This window comes from Patiria miniata, unplaced genomic scaffold (assembly GCF_015706575.1).
Source record: "Patiria miniata isolate m_02_andy unplaced genomic scaffold, ASM1570657v1 HiC_scaffold_27, whole genome shotgun sequence".
NCBI classification, from domain to species: Eukaryota; Metazoa; Echinodermata; class Asteroidea; order Valvatida; family Asterinidae; genus Patiria; species Patiria miniata.
The window spans coordinates 1,227,911-1,250,174 of record NW_024037066.1 but is presented as its reverse complement, the minus strand read 5'-3'; the positions used below and the strand labels follow the sequence as shown (position 1 = coordinate 1,250,174).

The 22,264-nt window shown below is 41.2% G+C and overlaps 3 protein-coding genes across 4 annotated transcripts in view; 2 read left to right on the top strand and 1 right to left on the bottom strand.

Moving 5' to 3' along the window:
* Positions 1 to 22,264, bottom strand: part of LOC119734420 (cytosolic Fe-S cluster assembly factor nubp1-A-like) — a 38,178-nt gene that overhangs the window by 1,491 nt on the left and 14,423 nt on the right. For both annotated transcript variants that reach the window (XM_038207919.1, XM_038207920.1), the window contains exon 8: positions 122 to 224. In XM_038207919.1, the coding sequence (XP_038063847.1) occupies positions 122 to 224 (103 nt within the window). The remainder of the gene's footprint in view (positions 1 to 121; positions 225 to 22,264) is intronic.
* On the top strand, positions 3,436 to 7,668 carry LOC119734421. The gene is made up of 2 exons (XM_038207921.1): positions 3,436 to 3,636; positions 5,917 to 7,668. The coding sequence occupies exons 1-2, from the start codon at positions 3,436 to 3,438 to the stop codon at positions 7,585 to 7,587; spliced, it is 1,872 nt and encodes a 623-aa protein (XP_038063849.1). The 3' UTR covers positions 7,588 to 7,668.
* LOC119734419 lies at positions 11,649 to 20,425 on the top strand. The gene is made up of 3 exons (XM_038207918.1): positions 11,649 to 11,774; positions 16,894 to 17,111; positions 17,881 to 20,425. The coding sequence occupies exons 2-3, from the start codon at positions 16,911 to 16,913 to the stop codon at positions 19,552 to 19,554; spliced, it is 1,875 nt and encodes a 624-aa protein (XP_038063846.1). The 5' UTR covers positions 11,649 to 11,774; positions 16,894 to 16,910; the 3' UTR covers positions 19,555 to 20,425.

Genomic DNA, 22,264 nt, shown 5'->3' with positions numbered 1-22,264 from the left:
AAAACTCATTGTAATCAGCTGCATTTGTAATTTACTTCAATGTGTAAATACAAAGAACCATGTGATACAAAGAACCTCCACTCCTGAGGGTTTTATCATTTAGCTTTTCTGTACTCGTTACCTATTCTTGGATCCAGGGGCAGCTTTCCTAGGAATGGTATCTTGAGATCGTCGGCCATTTTCTCGGCTCCACCAGTTGTTGGAGGGAAGATATGTGACTCGTTCTGAAAACAAAATAAAGCCATGCCATATATATTCAGCAGCTGTGCAAGAATTTACCCTCCTTATTTTGATCTAAGGCTTTGCACGGTGGCAAGTGAAAACTGGGAGATGTTAGCACACCATGTAAAGCATCAAACAAAACAATGTTTCCTCTTTATAATGAAAGAATTTTCGATATTTAATTCTCAAAACATCCATGAACAAAATTATGTAATGAAGTATGATGACATCACTTATATATTTAACATTGTCACTATATTGCCTTCTATGTATTAAGTTTCGGCCAAAATAGATATGTAGATTTCTAAACAGTTGACTGTACAATGTGACATGTGATACCGCCATGAGTGACATAATTGTTTAAAGCACAACTTTACTACGTGGGTCTGTCTTTGAACCAAGCTATAGAATGCGAGCTTTCTTCAAGTGACCAAAGTTTGCCTTTTCCAATGCTATCAGCATAATCATTTTGATCTTGTCTGTACACACAGACAGGTTGGCAAAGCTTTGGGGAGTCAGGTTGGCGCGTAGCGGTACTTTCCTCGCCTTTTTTGGTTTTTAAAATGCTATTTCCTTTCCACATCATTGCACACACAGCCTCACCCGCAAATACCCCTTGTTCCTATTGAAATCTCAAACTACATACAATAGCATTTCCTAATAAGGAGTACTGAAATTTCTAAAGATCGAGTTATGGGGTACCATTGTCCCTATTGTTACCATTTTTTCCTGGTTCCCCCATGACCATGCACATGTAAGCACACGCACACCCACACATTCCTGTAGCTGAAAAGGACAAACACGTATTTCTCATGACTGGAATTTTTTGGATGAGAAATACATGTCCCCGTGTTATAAATAGAATCGTACTACTGGGGTAGGTTCACGTTGCTTTACTGAGGAAAAAAATTCTTATTCATCAGGGACCTTGTCGGTGAAGCAATCAATGTGTAAGCTCTCCGTGTTTTATGTCTCTTAAACCTTGCATTGGTACATACATGTACATGTAGCAGCTGCCATTTAGTACAAGTTCACCATAGGAGGCGAGTTCTAGGAGGCGAGTTCTAGAAGGCTGTCAAAGAGTCATAAAGGTGAGTAAACTTCCAGTCTACGGAAAATTGCACATACAATTTAAGCGACAAAGTAAGAAAATAGGTGGGTTTTCTTTAGTCTACCTCAGTAGCAGATCAGTAGCCACTGACTAATGTTACACCAGTAAAAAGGGCCCAAAATAATAAATGGAATGCTGAAATTCCTCAATTTATTCTCTAATTGCCTTAGAATGAATGCAGGAATAGCTTTCTAAACTGTTCAGGGGCATGCCGCCGGACCCGGTAAGCAGGGCGTGCCTTTTGCATGCCTTAGGTTAGACCTCCCCCCCCCCCCCCAATTTACAGGCAGGGAAGCCCATGTATAAACAGCGCAGGCAATGCAGAATGAACAGTTGATTCACATCTTAACTGTTACAAATCCATTTTAAAAAATTTGAGCACAAAAAAAACAACAACCCCAAAACAAATTTTCCCCATTCCCCCCCCCCCCCTATTTTTTTGTACTAGGTAACACATCATTTTGGTTGGTCTTTGAAGCAAACAGTAAACACAAACCCCCTTACATGTATGTGTCTATAACAAAAAATGAATAGAGTATGAATTTCCTCAATGGAATGCCATTCAGGGCTAAAATAGCCAAAAATGTGGGCTTTTTTTTTTTTTAGAACTACAGCCTGTCTACAAAAAAATGGTACAATCAGAAACAAAATTGGTTAAATGTGAAATTTCAAAATAAGTCATTCTTGCTTGGGGTTTGATCTTATTTGCATTTGTCAATTCAGAGATATAATCAATTAAGTGCGATACACCAAAATCGATTTTGTGCCACTTTTATGCATGGGCAGAGTTGTTTCGAGTACTGTGCCATGCTGTCTTGAAGCTCACAAAAGATTGCAACTTGGCAAAAGAAACAAACTCGATTTTTGTGTTCTGCAGTATTAAACTGGAGTTATCTCTGGATTGACAAAAGCAAATGAGATGAAACAAAAAGTATCGGAAAGCCTGGTCTTTTTCTTTAATTAATGTGATGCTCAAAACGACTTACTTATGTTGAGATTTAATATTGAAAAAAAATTGTTTTCGATTGTACCATTTTTTTTTGGCAGGCTGTATGTGGCATTCTTTTAACCACTTTCCAATGAAAGCATTGTATCGAAAATGAAAGAAAGGGTCGTTTTGAAAATGAAAGAAAGGGTCGTTTTGAAAATGAAAGAAAGGGTCGTTTTGAGAATGAGATAAAAAAAACCAACTGAGAATTGGAGAGAGGAGGCAGGGCTGTTTTTTCCCCCACAGGATCATCTCGATATACACACTTGAACTGGGAGCTACAAAGCATTTTTTAAACAGAGGTTCTAGCAAATTTGAGTCGGTCAGCTGACAACCAACCGGATTTTGCATTGAATGACTGAAAAATATTGTCTTATTTATCACAATGCCAGCAGCTGCTTATTAGAAGACCCACCTATGAATGTACATATATTTGTCTAAAACATTTCAAATTAACTAAGGGAATAAATGTGTGCTCCGGAGGTTTTTATCACTCGTTTAATACTGCTTAGAGTCTGGGTGCTGATAATTACCCGAGCCGGAGGCGAGGGTAATTATCAGCACCCAGACTCTAAGCGGTATTAAACAGAGTGATAAATACCGACCGAGCACATATTTATTCCCATTCATAAATACCTTATCCGTAAAAAAATATCAAATAATTCGTTCAAAAAATCCTGATTTTGTTCAACAAGTTCACTTCATGCTTTTTGAAACATCCCTCTAGCAAAATAATGGAGTGTTCAGCTGGCGAGAAAGATGTAAACAACCCTTTTATGGAGATTGAAGCGCGCGTAACATTTTCTGCGAGATGTCACGCAGAACGCACCTGGGGCGTTGCGTTTTGAATTTAGAACTATAAAATTCTGACTCCCTTGTAGTGTTGCGCATGCCTACGTGAGGATTGTGAACGTTCAACCAATGAAAGGGTAAGAGGCACTGGATTTTTAGGAGTCCACATTTTATTGTGACACTGGAAAAGTGTTTAAGACCAGCTAGCCAAGTCTTTATCATCCGTTTAAGACCGGCCACGTGACGAGCTCTCGACCAATAGGAATAGCTAAACTGTCTGAGGTATTTATGAATGATAATTTACAGCTGACTGGTGGAAACTATGGATGTCAAACCAGGCAACTGTTGGCGCTGCATGAAACCCCTGCCAGAGGGTCCGGTGACATGTGGTCGTTGCCCACAGGCCAAGTACTGCAGTGATCAGTGCCAAAGACAAGACAGGGTCAGGCATGGCGCCGTGGAGTGCCAGATGTTTGGGCCCAAAAGTTGCAGTTATTGCAAGAAAACGGGGGAAATGAAACCGGTGAGTTGACTTGAACTAGTAAGCCCAGCTCTCCAAATTCAGGCAGTTAGAGCCATACACAATACATACATAGCTGCTGTTGGTGATCTAATTCCTGTTTTATCCCTACATGTACATTATGGGGAAAAGTAAAAATGTTATTGTAGATGTTGCAATTCTGCATTATCCATGTTGGAGTTTGAAAAAGAATTTTATAAATTTGGGAAAAATTATGGAAAATACACTTAATTATGTGATCGGGCACAACCCGATCACCGTTTAAAATGGTCCAAATTAATCTTTCAATTCATCCTTTTCTTTTTCTGGACAATAAATACTTGAGAATTTTCTCCTAAACTGTTTATGGTATAAACTTGTAATTATGAAGATATATTGACCCTGATCCTGAGTGGTGCATATTGTTCTGATGTCGTGATGACATCATCTGGTATCAAATTACAAGCGATTTTAGTTGAAAACGTGACCAACATCTTTCACTTATAACTCTTCAACAAAATGATCGTTCATGTTCATATTTTGTAACCAGATAGATCACTGATTTATAAATATTTTTACGTGAAGTTGCTTGACCTTCCCTTTCTGGGTTTACAGCCAGTAGGTCAATGTTAGGTGAATTCAAAAAGCAAACAGAAGCCTAAAATCAAAAACAAAAGTCCTTCCTAACTGTTCATGAAATAATAAAACCTACTTTGAACTTGAACCCTGGTTTAAAGGTGTGAACAAGTTTGTGACATCATCATGATGTCACCAGGTATCAACTTACAAGCAAGATAAGGTCAACATTTGAATAATTGTTTTGAATTATAACTTTTCAAATTCAATGGCGTACAGTTCTCATTTCTTGTGATCAGTAAGTCAAAGACAAAAAGCATTTTACTAGAAAGACAAACTACGGAAGTGAGGAATGCCTAACACAAAAACAGCATGTTGACACCATCACCTAGAAGGGTGCCCTCTAGCAGAACACCGAAGACAGTTAAACTTGTTTGTTGGCATTTTTGTGAAAAGCCACTTGTCAAAATGTTACCAAATTGCCACTAGATATTATTTGGACATCAGCAAATGCCTTTGCCTGGATTTCAGAATCATGACGTCTGATGACGGGAAGTTATGTAGGGAGAATTTAAAAATGATCGTTTTCAAATTTTTTTTTATAGAAATTCATCATTTGATCCATGACTACTGAATTGTTCGAACCACAAAATAATTATACCCAATACAATATTGACCTTGGGTTTGAAAATGCTGTGACGTCATCAAACTGGAAGTAAGGTGTTGTTAATACATGTACATACACAAAAACATTCATTACTTTCAGCAGTTCTTTTCCCCCCATGATGAACATGTTGTTTGTATCCCCTCTGAACTAAATCAGTGTTCAGTTTGTACCTTTTAACCGCTGATGTCATCAAGCCGGAAATAACGTGTACATGTACGTAAAATGTACTGAAATTTACATACCGGTACTCCAAAAGATGAATTTTTTCCCCTTCAATTAAAACAAATGAATTTACTGGAAAGGCTGAATTACATTATCCCTTTTCCACAACTAGCCAATGTCCTATGAAATAGTTTTTTGCTCAATCACCCAGCGCAACATGTACCTTGACAAACTCTTGTTTTCTTTATTTCAGGCTTGTGACAAAAATGGCATGTTTAATATTGAAAAGCTCCTGTGGGAATTTCCCTTCTGATTTTTAATGTTTTATTTTCTGGCACATACCCTTGTGCATAATGGTCAATTTTCAGAATTGCTAAGTCTCACTGACAAAAATCAGAATGAACACAAACACAATGGGTTTGTTGTTTGAATGTTTTCATTGTTGCGCTCTGTCAAGCTGTTTTGAACCTGTGGTGGATGCAAGTACAAATTGTACATTTGTATCCTAGAATTAAAATGAAAATTATTACCTTCCCATATTTTCTATATTTGTGATGCAATCAAGCTAAATGAGTCGTTTGTCGGGAAATTTCATTTGGAGATACAGACTAAAATAGGGCCACTGCATCACATCACTTCATCATATCTCTTGCTGTTCCAACTTCCATAATTTTTGAGCTAAAGATGGTACCAGCATGCCGTATTCACAGCAGTAATGCTGAGATTGTGCTTTTTTTTTCAAATCTGTAAAAAAAAATTGACCGGGTCTACAAACAACTTTACCTTGATTGCATCACATTTGTCTACATGATGGATATCTACCATTTGTATGACCTCTACAGCACAGTCTCTGTTTGCAAACAGATTCTAATTACCCTATGTTTTCTGTATCTTCCCAGTGTGCAGGATGCAACAACGCATGGTACTGCAATGGCACATGCCAACGGAAGGGCCGGGCAGCCCATAAAGAGGTATGCCAAGACATCCAAGCAATAATCACCGATCTTTCTAATAAAATGACTAAAGATTATGCTGATCTTTCGAGACAGGATGGTTACAGCAAGCGGGATATATACCTAGATCCCCCTTATTACTTTGGCACCACGATGGCATATGATTTCCTTCAGCTTAAACAGAATGAATGGGCAGATGGAATCAGTGAGGAGACAATGCGTGACTTCTACATCTTCTCAGCAGGGTGTGGAGATCTGCGACACACAGTACTGACAGCTGCCTCCTTGCCTGCAGAGTACCAGGGAAAAGTTCATATTGTGCTCAATGACTCGGACCCTTACGTCATGGCCAGGAATGTACTTTTCCTTTACACGCTGATTCAGCACGAAGACAGGGAAGGCATTGCCACCAGCCTAGCCACACTCTGGTACTCCCTGCACATCTCCAAGAGTGACTACGACCTGACCAAGACCAGCCTGAAGAAACTCATCCAAGCTGATGCCAGGGGAATTTCGGAAACCACCAAGGGGTGTGTGTCCATCACCGATGAGGATGTTGCCAAACTTCGCTATGTCTGGAAAGGCTGGTACTCCCTCGAGTGCCAACGCATCAGAAGCTCCTCGGTGAACCTCACGAAGCGAAGACAGTTCGTCCTGACACAGGTTCCCTCCTTCCAACATGAATTAAAGATCTACTTTGAAAGGCTCTCACCTAAGGAAGCCGAGAGCTTAAAGACGTGGTTCCAACATGGCCTATTTCTTGCTCAAGACACCCCGATTGGAAGTCTGCCATTTGACAACCCAACTCTCACAGCAAGAATACGTCAAAATATAGATGGACATTTGTTAGTCACTGAGAATTTTGTGTACTGTATTCATAACAGTAACACACCTTTCAAAGCTTGGGACAGCCTGCAAGTGCAGGAGTGTAGTGCAGGTGAAACAACTTCTGCCACCGTCATGTACCACAAATATGTGGCACAGCAGCTTCAGAAAACATCAACCCTCTTAAGCCAAGGTAGGCTCCACATACACATGCTGGTTTCCTGCTGCTTTGAAATCCCACATGATCACCAGGCTCTGAAAATGGCCAAATTTGACCGCATCTTCACAGCCAACCTGGCTGACTTTTTCGAATTCCGCAAGCTTCTCCAAACTCTCGGGCCACTGCTGAATCCAAACAATAAGAATGCCACGCTAGTTACCGAGATTACGAGTTGGATCATATGGATGCCAGAGGCAAGCGGATGGGATAGACGCACTGGGAGAGATATCAACAATTCCATCAAGACAACGATGCAGCTATGCAAAGATGACACGGGGAAGGAGCTGTCCTGTCCAGAGGCCATCAGATACCGCATAGAGTATTTCAACAACACTCACTGGTTTTGTGCATACCTACGTGCAAACATGATGGCCGGGGGCTTCCATATCCCAGAGCTGGACCACATCCCATCTCTCAAGGAGGCCATGAAGTGTGAAGGGCTGCAGATGCGTGACTTCCGGGAGGAACTCAACAAACTGGTGCCGTTCAAGAAGCGAGTGAATGCCAGGAGCCTTACCTCTCCGTCTGGTCAAGAGAGGGCACTGGAATGGTACTTGCCTTCTGACCGCTAAGCTGTGGTATATCTCGCGCATTCTGATGGAGCGTCAAACCATGCCAATCGTCAAGAAGAACATTCAGACTTTGATCGTGCATGTGTACATGTACATACTCATTTTACGGATTTATTTGATTTAAATCAGATTTTTTAAAATTTAAATTTAAATTTAGACCTTTTAAAAAAAAAAATTGAACTTTCAAAGTACCAGGGGTATTGATATGTCTAATAATGTGTCTTTATCTCCCCATGCACCCTTACACCCATCACTAAGGAGTTTAAACAGGTTCCTAAGGAGTACCGAAGAGTGACGCCATTTAGAACCAGAAAGTGTAGCACAAACGAATGGAGTACGCCCGCTTATTGGTTCTTTGGGCTGAATCCCGCGTTAATGTCTTTCTCACACATTTGTGCACGTGACGTATTCACTTCGGTACTCCATAAGGCCAAAAAAAAAAGTCTCCGGTTTCTGGTATGCGCGCGCGTCGCCGTAGCCATGCGCGTCGGCAAAATGAAAAAGTTTTTTTTTTCAATGAAAGATGATGTCTCAAAACCGCCAAACTCACTGGTTTGACTGGAATCCTGCTGCTGCACAATTTTAACGCGTTTTTAGATTGGGTTATGGTCGAGAATAAGCTTTATGTGGCCTCTCTGGACTCCCATATATTTGCACTAAGTTTAGTCGGGCACCATTTGCAGTCATCAGCCGACATTTGAAGCAAAAAAATCAGGTTTAAAAAAAAAAAAAACCGCACTGATCCTTGTGTAACTTATAGTGTTTGATTGATGGTCCTTCATACAAGGTGCAGAACAGAAATCAGGCCTACACCTTTAAAAGGCATTATATGGCATTAAATCTAAATTGTTTTGGAGAAATGTTAGGGGTAAGACTATCAATTGGGACTTAATACACCTGTTGATGGTTCAGGTCAGCCTACACCAGCACAGTTGATTCCAGTGGTGTAGCACGGTCCTTTTTATTGGGGGGTACAATTTTTTGAAAAGGGCACTTGCACATTCGTGGTGAAAATGTAGACAGGTAGACATATGGAGCTTTTTAGGGTGATACATGTGCCAAATTCAGAAAAAGGCACCAAAAACGGCAGAAGCAACAAAAAAGGGCAACACTTCTTGTCAAAAAAGGCACCTAAAACAAAAAACGGGCACTCTTTACAAATTATTGAGGGGGGAAAAAAGGGCATTTGAATGGAAAAAGACAAGGGCATTTGAATGGAAAAAGGCAGTCTTTACAAAATATTGGGGGGGGGGGTAAATACATTAAAAAAAATCTCGGTCATGTCCACTGGTCTGTTGATAGATAAGGGTACAAAAGCGTGACGCTTCACCTTATACCTAAATGTTGTCGTACATTTGTTCTATAGATCCATGTACATTACTATACACCATTACATAATTCATTGCATTCTGCTCTGTATACAGGTACTTACACGGCATTGTAACATTTTATAGTGTGGAAATGGCAACATTGAAAAAATTGTTTCTACTACTACTATTTAAATCGCGTTTTAAATCAGAGATTTAAATTAGCCAACCCTGTGTGATATTGGCAGGAGTGACAACTGTTTGTAGCATAACTGTACTACGTGGGTTGGTCTTTGAACCAAACTTAAAATGAGACCTTTTGAAGTGACCAAAGTACACATTCTATTGGACTAAAAGTTTTATTTCAAAGGGCTCTGAAAAAATAAAGCAAAGACTTAAGTTCTGAAAGTCTGTCTTGAGAAGAAAAAAAAGCCATGAAAAATCGACACAAAATAGGACATTAGCGTTTGCTTTTGCCAATGCTATTAGGGCATTTTGATCTTGTATGGACCACGTATGTTTGTGTCCCATTCAGCCAATGAGCATTAAATATTTTCAACATGCGCATATGTGTAGACGGCTTCCTAGCTAGATGACAATGCTTGTTTTTCTATAGCAGACAACGCCAAGCCGATGACGACGAAAACATTGTAATAATAATAGCATTAAAATAGTTCTTAACATTTCATTTAATGCATAAATATTGAAGATTCCTTATTAACATATTGTCACAATTTGAAAACGAAAACATCAATCCCATTCTGACCCACAGAATCACGCGAAAAATAAATTAACCTTTCGGTGGCAATATGTCGCGCATGCGCATAATTAAATGGCACCCATGAACATATGTGCCACAAGATCAAAATTTTGAGAGGGGGGGGGGGAAGCAAAAACGTAACCACCTTTCCATGTCATTGCAAATGTGGCTGGGCCAAATTTAATTTGAATATTTTCAATGTATTTTTGTAGTGCTTTAGTATAGGAGTACCCCCCCCCCCAAGGAAATCCAGTGTTTTTATTAAATGTCGATCCCCAACACTATCAGAGTAGTGCTTCCCCCTGATGAACTTTCCCCAGTAACAATTTCGTATTGTATGTAAATTGAACTCATGCCATTGGTCCCCTTCCCCCAAGACCATGTGCCCTGCCACCCTGTAAGACCAAACACCCCTCAGAAGCAGACCAGCGGCAGTGGAGAGAACACTATATTTTTGAGCCTCTCTTTCCTCTTGATTTTTCTTAGGTGCGCTTTGCCCAGTGTGAGTGTTTTTCTGCTAGTCGAGTTACAGATTTTCTGCCTGAGTGTTCTTTAGGCCAAAAAAAAAAAGTCTCCGGTTTCTGGTATGCGCGCGCGTCGCCGTAGCCATGCCCGTCGGCAAAATGAAAAGGTTTTTTTTCAATACAAGATGACGTCTCAAAACCGCCAAACTCACTGGTTTGACTGGAATCCTGCTGCTGCACAATTTTAACGTGTTTTTAGATTGGGTTATGGTCGAGAGTAAGCTTTATGTGGCCTCTCTGGACTCCCATATATTTGCACTAAGTTTAGTCGGGCACCATTTGCAGTCATCAGCCAACATTTGAAGCAAAAAAAATCAGGTAAAAAAAAAAAAGCCGCGTCGCCGCACCACTTTTTGGGCAAGCTCCATACCAGAAACCGGAGACTTTTTTTGGGGGGCCTTAAGGTCCACTTATTATTTTCACACTGTGTTGGTTTTAGGGTTTTAGTTTTTTGGTTTAAGTCCTTGTTTTATTGTTTGTTTTAGGTTATTTATTCTTTGCTTAGTTTCTGGTTTTTGGTTTAAGGTTTTTGTAAATAAATTCTTTTTGGTCCTTTTTGGATTGAAATCTAGAATTGTGTCTCTTGTCTCTATTAATTCAATTTCCTCGCGCCTTTTCCTTTCAAGATCCTGAGTTTAGTTTAGTTGTAGTAGTTTTAGTGCGAGTTCCCCACAGTGAGTCAATTGTCCAGGTTACACACACACCAGCCTCACACACACAAATTCCAGTACGCTGAAAAGGGCAAAGCACATTCATATTTAAAGGGAATATACAACATTTGCAAACATCAAAAAACAAAACTACCAAATTATCACAAAATACCTTACTGGAATGTTAGTGAATGACAGTCTAGGGCAGCCTGTAAAATCATGGCACCTGGTGTGCTGTCATTTTTAATAAAAGTGGTATTTTTGTATAAATTTCCAACGATGGTCGGTCAACCAGCATTGGAAAAAAACAGGCTTTTGTTCAAATACTGCCCCCAATTTACCATATTTAGTTAGTCCGCATTTTGTTTGCAATCGATTACACACCTATGTTAGACTGGTTCCCTGACCTTACAATTCCCTGTTGTCTATAAATTGCTCTGTTTCATCCTAAGTGGGGTCAGGGAACCAGACTACAGTAACTTGATTGCATTTCTTGTTTTTTCCAGCATAGTACAAACACAAAACTAACATACTAACCCCCAAAATCCATCCACTTCTGAAAATTAGGCCTATACAGCAAAAGCAAATGAAATATTCCCTTTAACAGGTATTTCTCATGACTGGAATTTTTTTGGATGAGCAATACCGTGCTATAAATAGACATTTGTCATGACTGCTTGTTTATTTTGGATGAGAAATACACATAGAGCTGTATTATACAGCTCTATGGAAATACATGTCCCAAGCTATAAATAGACATTGGTTGAAGCTGCTATAGTGAAAAAAAATCGTATTCATCAAGGAACTGGTCTGTGAAGCAATCAATGTGTAAGTTCTTCCTGCTGCTTAAACCTTTGACACATGTTTGATAAGTAGCTGCAGTTTAATACAAGTACATGCGAGGTGTGTTCTAGCTGGAAGGCTGTCAAAGATTCAAATATTCAAGGTGAGTAAATGCCAAATCTACAGAAAATGGCACTTCAAACTTTTGGCAACAGTGTGCACAAAGTAAGGTAATAGGTGGGCTTTCTTTTGGCTATCTGTCCTTTGATCATCAATCACTAACACTCAACTTCCAACGAGAATTTCTGCTTCATTAAAGGGAATATACAACATTTGCTTTTACTGTAATTTTAAGAAATGGATGGATTTGGGGGTTAGTATTTTATAGCAAATGTTGTCACACTGACTTGTTTGTGTATAAACATGGTGGATGCTGGAAAAACCAAGAAAAACAACATGTTCCTGTAGCCTGGTTCCCTTGACCCCACTTAAGATGAAATTGAGCAATTTATAGACGTCAGGGAATTGTAAGGTCAGGGAACCAGTCTAGCTGGCTTGTACCTGTTCATAGGTGTGTAATTGATTGCAAACAAAATGCGGACTAACTAAATATTGTAATTCAGGGGCAGTTATTAAAAAAAAGCCAGTTTTTTCCAACGCTGAACGCTGTCGGCCGAGCAGCATTGGAAATTGATACAAAAATACCACTTATCTTAAAAATGACAGCACACCAGAAGCCATGATTTTACAGGATGCTTTAGACTGTCATGCATGCACTAACAGTCCAGAAAGGTATTTCATAATAATTTGGTACTTTTGTTTTTTGATGTTTGCAAATTCCCTTTAACCCTAACCCTCAAAGGGCTGTTTGGGGGTCAAGTACCAAATACCACAGAATACTACATGTGTTGTGCACACTTGTATGGAAAGAAATTCATACTACAGGTTACTCCTCAGTAGTGTTTTGTAGCATATTGGGGGCGGTTAGAGTTTTAATATATTAGTTGTAGCAGGTTATAGGCCTATAGCACTATTACAGTTTAAAGAGGTTGTGGAATGCTCGAAGACATTTCCGTCATTTTTTGGGTATATGTAGCCTAAGGTGTGATGAAATAAAAACGACTATTGTTTTTGTCATGAAATGAATACAAAGGGTACAGTGTACTTTTGAGAGCTATTTTTCAGGTCCTGTTTCGACCCGAACGTGCAATTTGTGTAAAAGTCGTCATTCGTCAAAGAAATTCATACTACAGGTTACTCCTCAGTAGTGTTTTGTAGCATATTGGGGGCGGTTAGAGTTTTAATATATTAGTTGTAGCAGGTTATAGGCCTATAGCACTATTACAGTTTAAAGAGGTTGTGGAATGCTCGAAGACATTTCCGTCATTTTTTGGGTATATGTAGCCTAAGGTGTGATGAAATAAAAACGACTATTGTTTCTGTCATGAAATGAATACAAAGGGTACAGTGTACTTTTGAGAGCTATTTTTCAGGTCCTGTTTCGACCCGAACGTGCAATTTGTGTAAAAGTCGTCATTCGTCAAAGAAATTCATACTACAGGTTACTCCTCAGTAGTGTTTTGTAGCATATTGGGGGCGGTTAGAGTTTTAATATATTAGTTGTAGCAGGTTATAGGCCTATAGCACTATTACAGTTTAAAGAGGTTGTGGAATGCTCGAAGACATTTCCGTCATTTTTTGGGTATATGTAGCCTAAGGTGTGATGAAATAAAAACGACTATTGTTTCTGTCATGAAATGAATACAAAGGGTACAGTGTACTTTTGAGAGCTATTTTTCAGGTCCTGTTTCGACCCGAACGTGCAATTTGTGTAAAAGTCGTCGTTGCGGGCAGCAAACAAAACACAGTAAATCGTGACGTAATAAACAGGACTCGTTTGTGCTACTCTGCATCGGGAGTCCTGTTTATTACGTCACGATTTACTGTGTTTTGTTCGCTGCCCGCAACGACGACTTTTACATAAATTGCACGTTCGGGTCGAAACAGACATGACAGGACTTGAAAAACAGCTCTCAAAAGTACCTTTTGTACTCATTTTATGACAGAAACAATAGTCGTTTTTATTTCATCACACCTTAGGCTACATAATACCCGAAAAATGACGGAAATGTCTTCGAGCATTCCACAACCTCTTTAAAGAACTGTTTCTCTATCTATCGTTGGGTAAAGTCTATCAAGATACATGTGTATATACATACATGTAAGTTTCACTCAATGGCCAGCATAGTACAGATCCAAAAAGGTCCCTTTTGACCACTTTCCAAGGAAAGTGTCGTGTCGTATCAAAAACAAAGCAAAGGGTTATTTTTTATAAGGAAAAAAATGACAAAACTGAGATTTGGAAAAAAAGAAGTCATTTCTGTGTTCTTTTTTTTTATAACAGGGTCATATCTTGATATTCAAAATGTACATGTAAGCACAATATATATTTGACACTGGGAAATAAATGGGGTTTTGTGTGATTCTGGGATAATGCGTATAGGCATTAAAGAAAAAATCAACCAAGTTTAAGTCAGTCACCAATTGGTAAGCTTGCATGGAATATATCTGGGAAAAAAACTTGGTCCTTTTCTGTCCGTGTTGCCTATGAACTTTGTACTTTGCCATCCAAGTGTTTAAAAATGAGTTCATACTACTTATTATTTGTTGAGTGGTTCTTTTGTGTCAACAGTCCTTCTGATTTGAGGCGTGCGATTGCACCTCCACGCCATCACACGCCTAAAAGCTTCCAGATAAAGGCGAATAATCGCACGTCTGAATCCCCTCTGTACGGCACACCTCGGCATACATTTACGGCATAATTATACTTCATCATTTGTGAGAAAAAAACTACATCGGTGAAGAGAAAACGGATTTATTGTAAACCAAGATGAATATAATCTATATATATAAGAGAGAAGTTTACTCGCCCCCGAGACGATGTTTGCTCCTGAAAGGATCCGAGACCGCGGGCTCCCGCGGTCTCAAAATCGCTCCACGTCCGTGGAAAAATGCGGAGGGTGTCTTCCGCCGGGTCGGACGCTTCGGGTCGTCCTAAGTTTCCCGTACGGACTGGCGATCCGTTTCGTCGATTTTTCGTGACTGCGTTTTGCACAGGAATTTGCCGTCGTGTGCGCTTTCACGTTGACTGCCTGGCCGCCCCCTGTGCTGGCTTTTCTGCGAGTCTAGACTGTGCAAGGTCAGCGAGGTCAACGTAGGGGTTTCGTTTACGTGTTCTACTCGGCCCTTCTGCAAAAGCGTTCACCAAACGTTAGTATGTGGTGACCTTGGTAAAATATTTTTTCTCCATGGTGCGTGGCCACCAAGTGTCCCTATTCTTTCATATGCTTCGCTTGCCGCCCCTGCGCCGAGTGCAACGAATACCCAGAAGGACTACACATTAGTATGCCTTGCCGCGGTCCGACCAATCGAAAGTCTACACTGCGTAGTACTTCCGGGCTATGCGTAAAACCGTCACTGGCAATGCGTACTGCAGCCTGCTCCACACCATGGAAACGAGGTTGAGTCTACGGTGCTCGCTATTTGAAGCGCAAGCATGTGACGTCGCGTGATAGAGTGCTGTTGCTTCCATAATGTGTTTACAGCTCCATGCTTCCACTAGCTCTATGCTTCCACCAAGGCTGAGCGTTGTGAGTTCGCTGCACGTCACAGTCAGTGTCGCGTTATAATTTCGGGGGCCTGTTTGGGATCAACGAAGGGTCGATGCATTGCTTCAAATATTGCGATCTTGAACGCAGTCACAAAAAAATCGACAAAACGGATCGCCGGTCCGTACGAAAAATTAGGACGACCTGAAGTGCTTGATTTGGCGGAAGAAATTCTCCGTATTTTCTATGGACATGGAGCCATTTTGGCGTCGCGGGAGACCGCGGTCTCGGAACCTTTCAGGAGCGAACATCGTCTCGGAGGCCGAGTAAAACTTGCTCTTATATAGATGATTGACCAACTTGAATAAAAGTTGAATCGACGTTTTCCTCGCAGACGGTCTCGCAAATTGTAAGAAGTTCAAGTTTACGTTTGTTGAAGAGTCCAATACTGAAACTTAATTATGACCTTCCTCCATCATTCACACCATTTGTAAGTTGATGGTAACACTCAACATTTCCATTGCAAATGACAACTTCACGTTTGATTACATTATGATTTAGTGTCAACACTGTACAATCAGCCTTCGCCTGTGTACTACGGTAACCTTTTCACTACGTTCTCCCGGCAATGCCACTGCCTCACAAAATGCCAATTTAACAGACCAACGGGAACATTTACAGACAGTTATCAGGGTACATAATTATCATGTGCGTAAATCGGTGGGGAACCGGGGACCCCCCCCCCCCCCCCCCCCCCACATTTTAAAGCGGGCACATTGTTTGGTCCCCCCCCCCACACTTTTTCTTCCCCGAATAAAAATTGTAGCCTACTATAATGATTCTATTGCTCAGAATACCGTGTAGCTGATTCAATTACCCCAAGCTCAAAAATGATGTTTAAAAGATGATCTTTTGCTCAAATTGGTTTCAGTGGTCAGAAATTGCCTCAGATCACACCACAAAAATTGTTTTTCTATAACTGCATGTCTCCTCAATGATCCCCCATTTACATTTAACTGCCCACATTTTCATCCCCAACACTACGCCCTATATACCCGATCTACCGGTATGATCGGGTAAATCAGCTTGTAAAAAATATACCAGATTGTTCAGTCCCAGCTTGGAGCACAGAATCACACGCCTAGAAAAATGACACGCCTAGAAAAATGACACGCCTAGAAAAATGACACACCTAGAAGAATCACACGCCTAGAAAAATCACACGCCTAGAAAAATCACACGCCTAGAAAAATCACACGCCTAGAAAAATCACACGCCTAGAAAAATCACACGCCTAGAAAAATCACACGCCTAGAAATATCACACGCCTAGAAGAAAATCACACACCTAGAAAACTCACACGCCTAGAAAAATCACACGCCTAGAAAAATCACATGCCTAGAAAAATCACACACCTGTATGTAGAAAAATCACACGCCTAGAAAATGTCCACCGTTTTCAACACGCCTGTGATTTTCAAAACAGAAGGACTGCTTCACATAATCACTCTTTGAGGAAGAAGGCATCAGGGAGTGCATCCAGAAAATTTACAAAATCATAGATGTCAGATGTAACAGGGACAGGAAGAAATGTGGACCCCAAATTTATAGAATGACCAACTTTTAAACTCTTTGTCTTTCTTTCTGAAACAACTCAAATTTTGAAAATTTACAGCTTGACTGGTGGAAACTATGGATGTCACACCAGGAAACTGCTGGCGCTGTATGAAACCCCTGCCAGAGGGTCCGGTGACATGTGATCGTTGCCCACAGGCCAAGTACTGCAGTGATCAGTGCCAAGAGCAAGACAGGGTCAGGCATGGCGCCGTGGAGTGCCAGATGTTTGGGCCCAAAAGTTGCAGTTATTGCAAGAAAACGGGGGAAATGAAACAGGTCAGTTGACTTGATCACGTAAACCAGGAAAAAGTGAATATGTGGACTGTAGATGTATCAAAATGGTATTCATTCTGCATTATCCATGTTGGGGTTTTCAAAGAAATTACGTGAATCTGGGGGGGGGGGGTGGGGAATATGAAAATACATTAAATGCTTTTTAGGCTTGGGACAAAAATGGAATGTTTAACATTGAAAGGCTGTGATTAGTATTTTCTTTCTGATTTGGAATGTTTATCTTTCTGGCAAATCCTCACATAAACGTACAATTTAACCAGTTCACGCCGGGATTATTTTGACAAAAAAGAAACGAGGCGCGGGATTACTTTTCACTCGACCTCAAGCAAGGCGGGTTGAAGCCATCACCCTCGGGCAGCAAACTCATATTTCCTGCCTCGCTCGTTGGGAGCGGGTTGCTGACAGATATTTCCGGCCTTGCTCCTTGCGTGTTAAATCTGTCATCCGTTCCGAATACCGCAAAACTTTTGCATGTATACACGGCCTCCAGCGTGAACTAAATGGTTAATTTTAAGCACTGCTATAAATTAAGACCCACTAACCAAAATCAGAATGAACAGAAACACAGCAACTTTGTAGTATCATTAATTTTTCATTGTTATGCTTTAGTTGTCAAGCTGTTTTGAAGCGTTGATCAGGTGCACGCACAAAAAATACATAAATTGTTTATATATTATTCGATGGACTTTTTGGAGCATAAGCATAAAACTGACAGACTCTAAATTACACTATGTTTGCTGTATCTTCCCAGTGCGCAGGATGCAACAACGCATGGTACTGCAATGGCACATGCCAACGGAAGAGCTGGGCAGCCCATAAAGAGGTATGCCAAGACATCCAAGCAATGATTGCTGGTCTTTCTCTTGAACTGACTAATAAGTATACTGATCTTGCAAAACGAGATGTTACCCACACACGGGAGACATTCCTAGATCCCCCTTATTACTTTGGCAACACGATGGCATGCGATTTCCTTCAGCTTGGGCAGAATGAATGGGCAGACGGAATCAGGGCAGACGAGACAATGTGTGACTTCCACATCCTTTCAGCAGGGTGTGGAGATCTGCGACACACAGTGCTGACGGCTGCCTCCTTGCCTGCAGAGTACCAGGGAAAAGTTCATATTGTGCTCAATGACTTGGACCCTTATGTCATGGCCAGGAATGTCCTGTTCCTTTACATGCTGATTCAGCACAAAGACAGGGAAGGCATTGCCGCCAGCCTAGCCACACTCTGGTACTCTCTGCACATCTCCAAGTGTGACTACAACCTGACCAAAACAAGCCTGAGGAAACTCATCCAAGCTGATGCCAGGAGCATTCAAGTAGCCACGAAGGGGTGTGTGTCCATCAGCGACGAGGATCTGGCCAAACTTCGTTATGTCTGGAAAGGTTGGTACTCCCTCGAGTGCGAACGCATCAAAAGCTCCTCGGTGAACCTTTCAAAGCAAAGACAGGCTGTCTTTGCAGAGAATTTCTTCTTCAGCCATGAATTACAGCTCTACTATGAAAGGCTCTCACCTAAGGAAGCCAAGAACTTAAAGACGTGGTTCCAGCGTGGCCTATTTCTTGCTCAAGACAGCTCGGTTAGAAGTCTGCCATTTGACAACCCAACCGTCACAGGAAGAAGACAACAAATTGTAGGCGGATATATGGAAGCCACTGACGATTTTGTGTACTGCATCCAACGCAATCTCACTCCATTCACAGCTTGGGACAGCCTGCAAGTGCAGGGGTCTGCAGGTGAAACAATTTCTACTCCCACCGTCATGTACCACAAATATGTGGAGAAGCAGCTGCAGAAAACTTCAACCCTCCTAGCCCAGGATAGGCTCCACATACACATGCTGGTTTCTAGCTGCCTTGAAATCCCACGTCATCACCTGGCTCAGAAAATGGCCAAGTTTGACCGCATCTTCACATCCAACCTGGCCGACTATGTGGGCTTCCGCAAGCTTCTCCAAACTCTCAGGCCACTGATGAATCCAAACAATAAGAATGCCACGCTAGTTACCGAGACTATGAATTGGATCCTATACATGCCAGAGGCAAACGTGTGGGATGAACGTTCGGGGAGAGATATCAACGACTCCACCAAGACAACGATGCAGCTATGCAAAGATGACACAGGGAAGGCGCTCTCCAGTCCGATGGCTATCAGCAACCAGATTGAGTATTTCAACAACACTCACTGGTTTTGTGCATACCTACGGGCAAACATGATGGCCGGGGGCTTCCTTATTTCAGAGCTGGACCACATCCCGTCTCTCAAAGAGGCCATGAAGTGTGAAGGGCTGCAGATGCGTGACTTCCGGGAGGAACTCAACAAACTGGTGCCGTTCAAGTATCGAGTGAATGCCAGGAGCCTTACCTCTCCCACTGGTGCAGAGAGGGCACTGGAATGGTACTTGCCTTCTGACCGCTAAGCTCTGGTATATCTCGTGCATTCTGATGGAGCGTCAAACCATGCCAATCATCAAGAAGAATGTTCAGACTTCAATTGTGCATCTGTACATACTAAGTTAACTTTAATACACCATCCATATTTCAATGGAAGCTGGGCGAAATTTTTCACAATAAGCAGTTGAAGTACGAAGACTGATGAATCCAACTGTATCAAACAACTTCTTCTTTGTCCCGTACACCTCAAGCTCTGTCTGAAAACTTATACAACTTCCAATTATGACAGTGGTGTGCTGTAAGCTAGAGGGTCACAGACATTTTAGACTCTGGAGTTGGCTTCATCAATGGCAGTTTATCATCATCATAATCTGGAACTGCATGCTGCCAAGAAAGGTGAATCTGTTCACCATACTCAGCTTTGGTCCTTGACAGATAAATGCTGGACTTGTTGTTATTGTTGTTGTTGTTGTTGTTGAGTCGCTACATTATGCCTTACCCAGGCTCTGGCACATTGAATGTAGCACTCTAGATCCTCTTGCTTGCAGGACTCTGTCAGTAGAGGGCAGATAAGGTGATGTTCCATTGTCTGAGGGGCAACTCTACAGTCATAAAGGTCATATGAATATCATTGTCGTATCTCCACTTCTGCATTAAGACTTTGCATCTAACTCCAACCCATAATGCCGGATGAGACAGAGCCATCCTTGACTATGGCTCAGTAGCTCCAGGTGGCAGGTTTCTGACATGGTCTTTACTGGTCTAGAGTAACTCCAAGGTACACTGGCTTTGAGATGTGAGACAGTTTCCTGCCATAACAGTGGGCATTAAGTTATCTCTGTGAATCCCTCCTCTTTAAGTGACATGCACTACCTTGTGTTTTCTCTGGGTTGGCTAGCAGGTGGTTGGTTGCATAGCAGCCAGTCAGTGCACAGGTGAGAGACTGTTCTGTATCACCACAAAGCTTTGGGCCTGGGTGGCGATGCAGAGGTCGTCATCATACAAGAAACTCGTTGTGCCAGGGTACATAAGCTGATCATTGGTGTATCCATGAATTGTTAGCCTTCCTTCAGTTTATAAGCCCTTACACCCATGGACGTGTGAAAATCATATGAAAATCAGAGGATTCAGCACCCGATTTCACGAAGCGCTGCGACGCGTCGCAACTCGAGTTACGACGTGTCTATTGGTCGTCGCAAAAAAAGAAGAGTAATTTCTAAGCCAGTTTTATGCCACAAACATTACATTAACGAGATTATAATACCGAGGCAATGTGTGTTAAGTTGTAAATAGAATATTCATTGAATAATTATGAATTAGACCGGAATATTAGAGTTGAAATTTCAAAGAAGCTATACAGTCCAATGAGAGCTTGTTTTCCTTCAAAATTGCATCGCACGGCCGCCATTTTGTTTTACGTTTTAACAAATTCGAGCTGAGATCCGACAACTCTTTGTTGAATATCAGACGACTATTTACTGTACGCTGACTAAAGACATAAAACAGTCATCGAGTTGTGCTATAAATACACCTATGACGCGTCGCTCTTACGACGTGTCGCACTTACGACGTGTTTAGTGAAATGGATCGCAGGACGCATCGCAGCTGCGACGCATCGTAGGGATACGACGCGTCACATCGCTGCGATGCATCGTAAGTTACGAAGAGTTTGATGAAATCGGGTGCAGGATTGTTAGGGTGTAGTGCTCAGTAACAAGAAAGCATCAAAATGTTGACAAACGCTTCTCAATTATGATTAATAGCTCTGCAGTAAATTAGTGCAGCCGAACCATCGAACCGAACAAAATTTCGCTTAAACATAGGACTTCCGAACCAAACAGAACCAAACTCAATTGTTCAGTTTGGCATGTTCAGAAACATGATACTTAGCCCTGTGTGTTTCTAACTGCACAACTGAAATAATCATTTTAATAAAAAAATATTTAATTTTACTTTATATAATTAAAAGAAAACAATATTTAAGGTTGACACGTATACACAACACGCACACACAAGTGTGTATTTCACGCATTCATAATAACAGATTTTTATACAGCACTTTTAACTAAGATCAAAGCCACTTACATTATTATTATTACCCCTGTACAGTGTTTTTCAATTTGTAATGGCAGTCATGAGAATTAAAAAACGAGGAAATCAGCGGATCGAGGAAAAGTTGCATGCTTGGTATTCACCTGCAATCGTGGACCCCCTATTGTCCCTCTTTTGTTTGTACTCCAACTTTTTAGGAAGACCTCCCATATGTTTTGTACACGAATCCAAATTGGGGACCTCTCGGGAATAGGGGACCCTTTTGTCCTCTATTGTTCAACGTCCCCTATTGAATGCAGAAACAAACTCACACCCAATGAAGTGGTGTTCCGAACTCCAAATCACCTGTAATCATTCACACGCTAGTATACACAACTTTGGAACTCTCTCACCAAGACCACTGTCAGGACCGAAGGGCGCGCGAAATTACGGCAAAAAGTGAACAGTCTAAGGCTTTGGCTTTGCGTTTAAAGAGGTTGTGGAATGCTGGAAGACATTTTCGTCATTTTTGGGGTATATGTAGCCTAAGGTGTGATGAAATAAAAACGACTATTGTTTCTGTCATGAAATGAGTACAAAAGGTACTTTTGAGAGCTAATTTTCAGGTCCTGTTTCGACCCGAACGAGCAATTTGTGTAAAAGTCGTTGTTGCGGGCAGCAAACAAAACCAGTAAATCATGACGT

Bases quoted from the DNA above. Each gene is read 5' to 3' on its own strand.
- LOC119734421 (XM_038207921.1), top strand. From the start codon at position 3,436: ATGGATGTCAAACCAGGCAACTGTTGGCGCTGCATGAAACCCCTGCCA. The intron at 3,637-5,916 runs GTGAGTTGACTT...GTATCTTCCCAG, and splicing joins AAACGGGGGAAATGAAACCG to TGTGCAGGATGCAACAACGC.
- LOC119734419 (XM_038207918.1), top strand. From the start codon at position 16,911: ATGGATGTCACACCAGGAAACTGCTGGCGCTGTATGAAACCCCTGCCA. The intron at 17,112-17,880 runs GTCAGTTGACTT...GTATCTTCCCAG, and splicing joins AAACGGGGGAAATGAAACAG to TGCGCAGGATGCAACAACGC.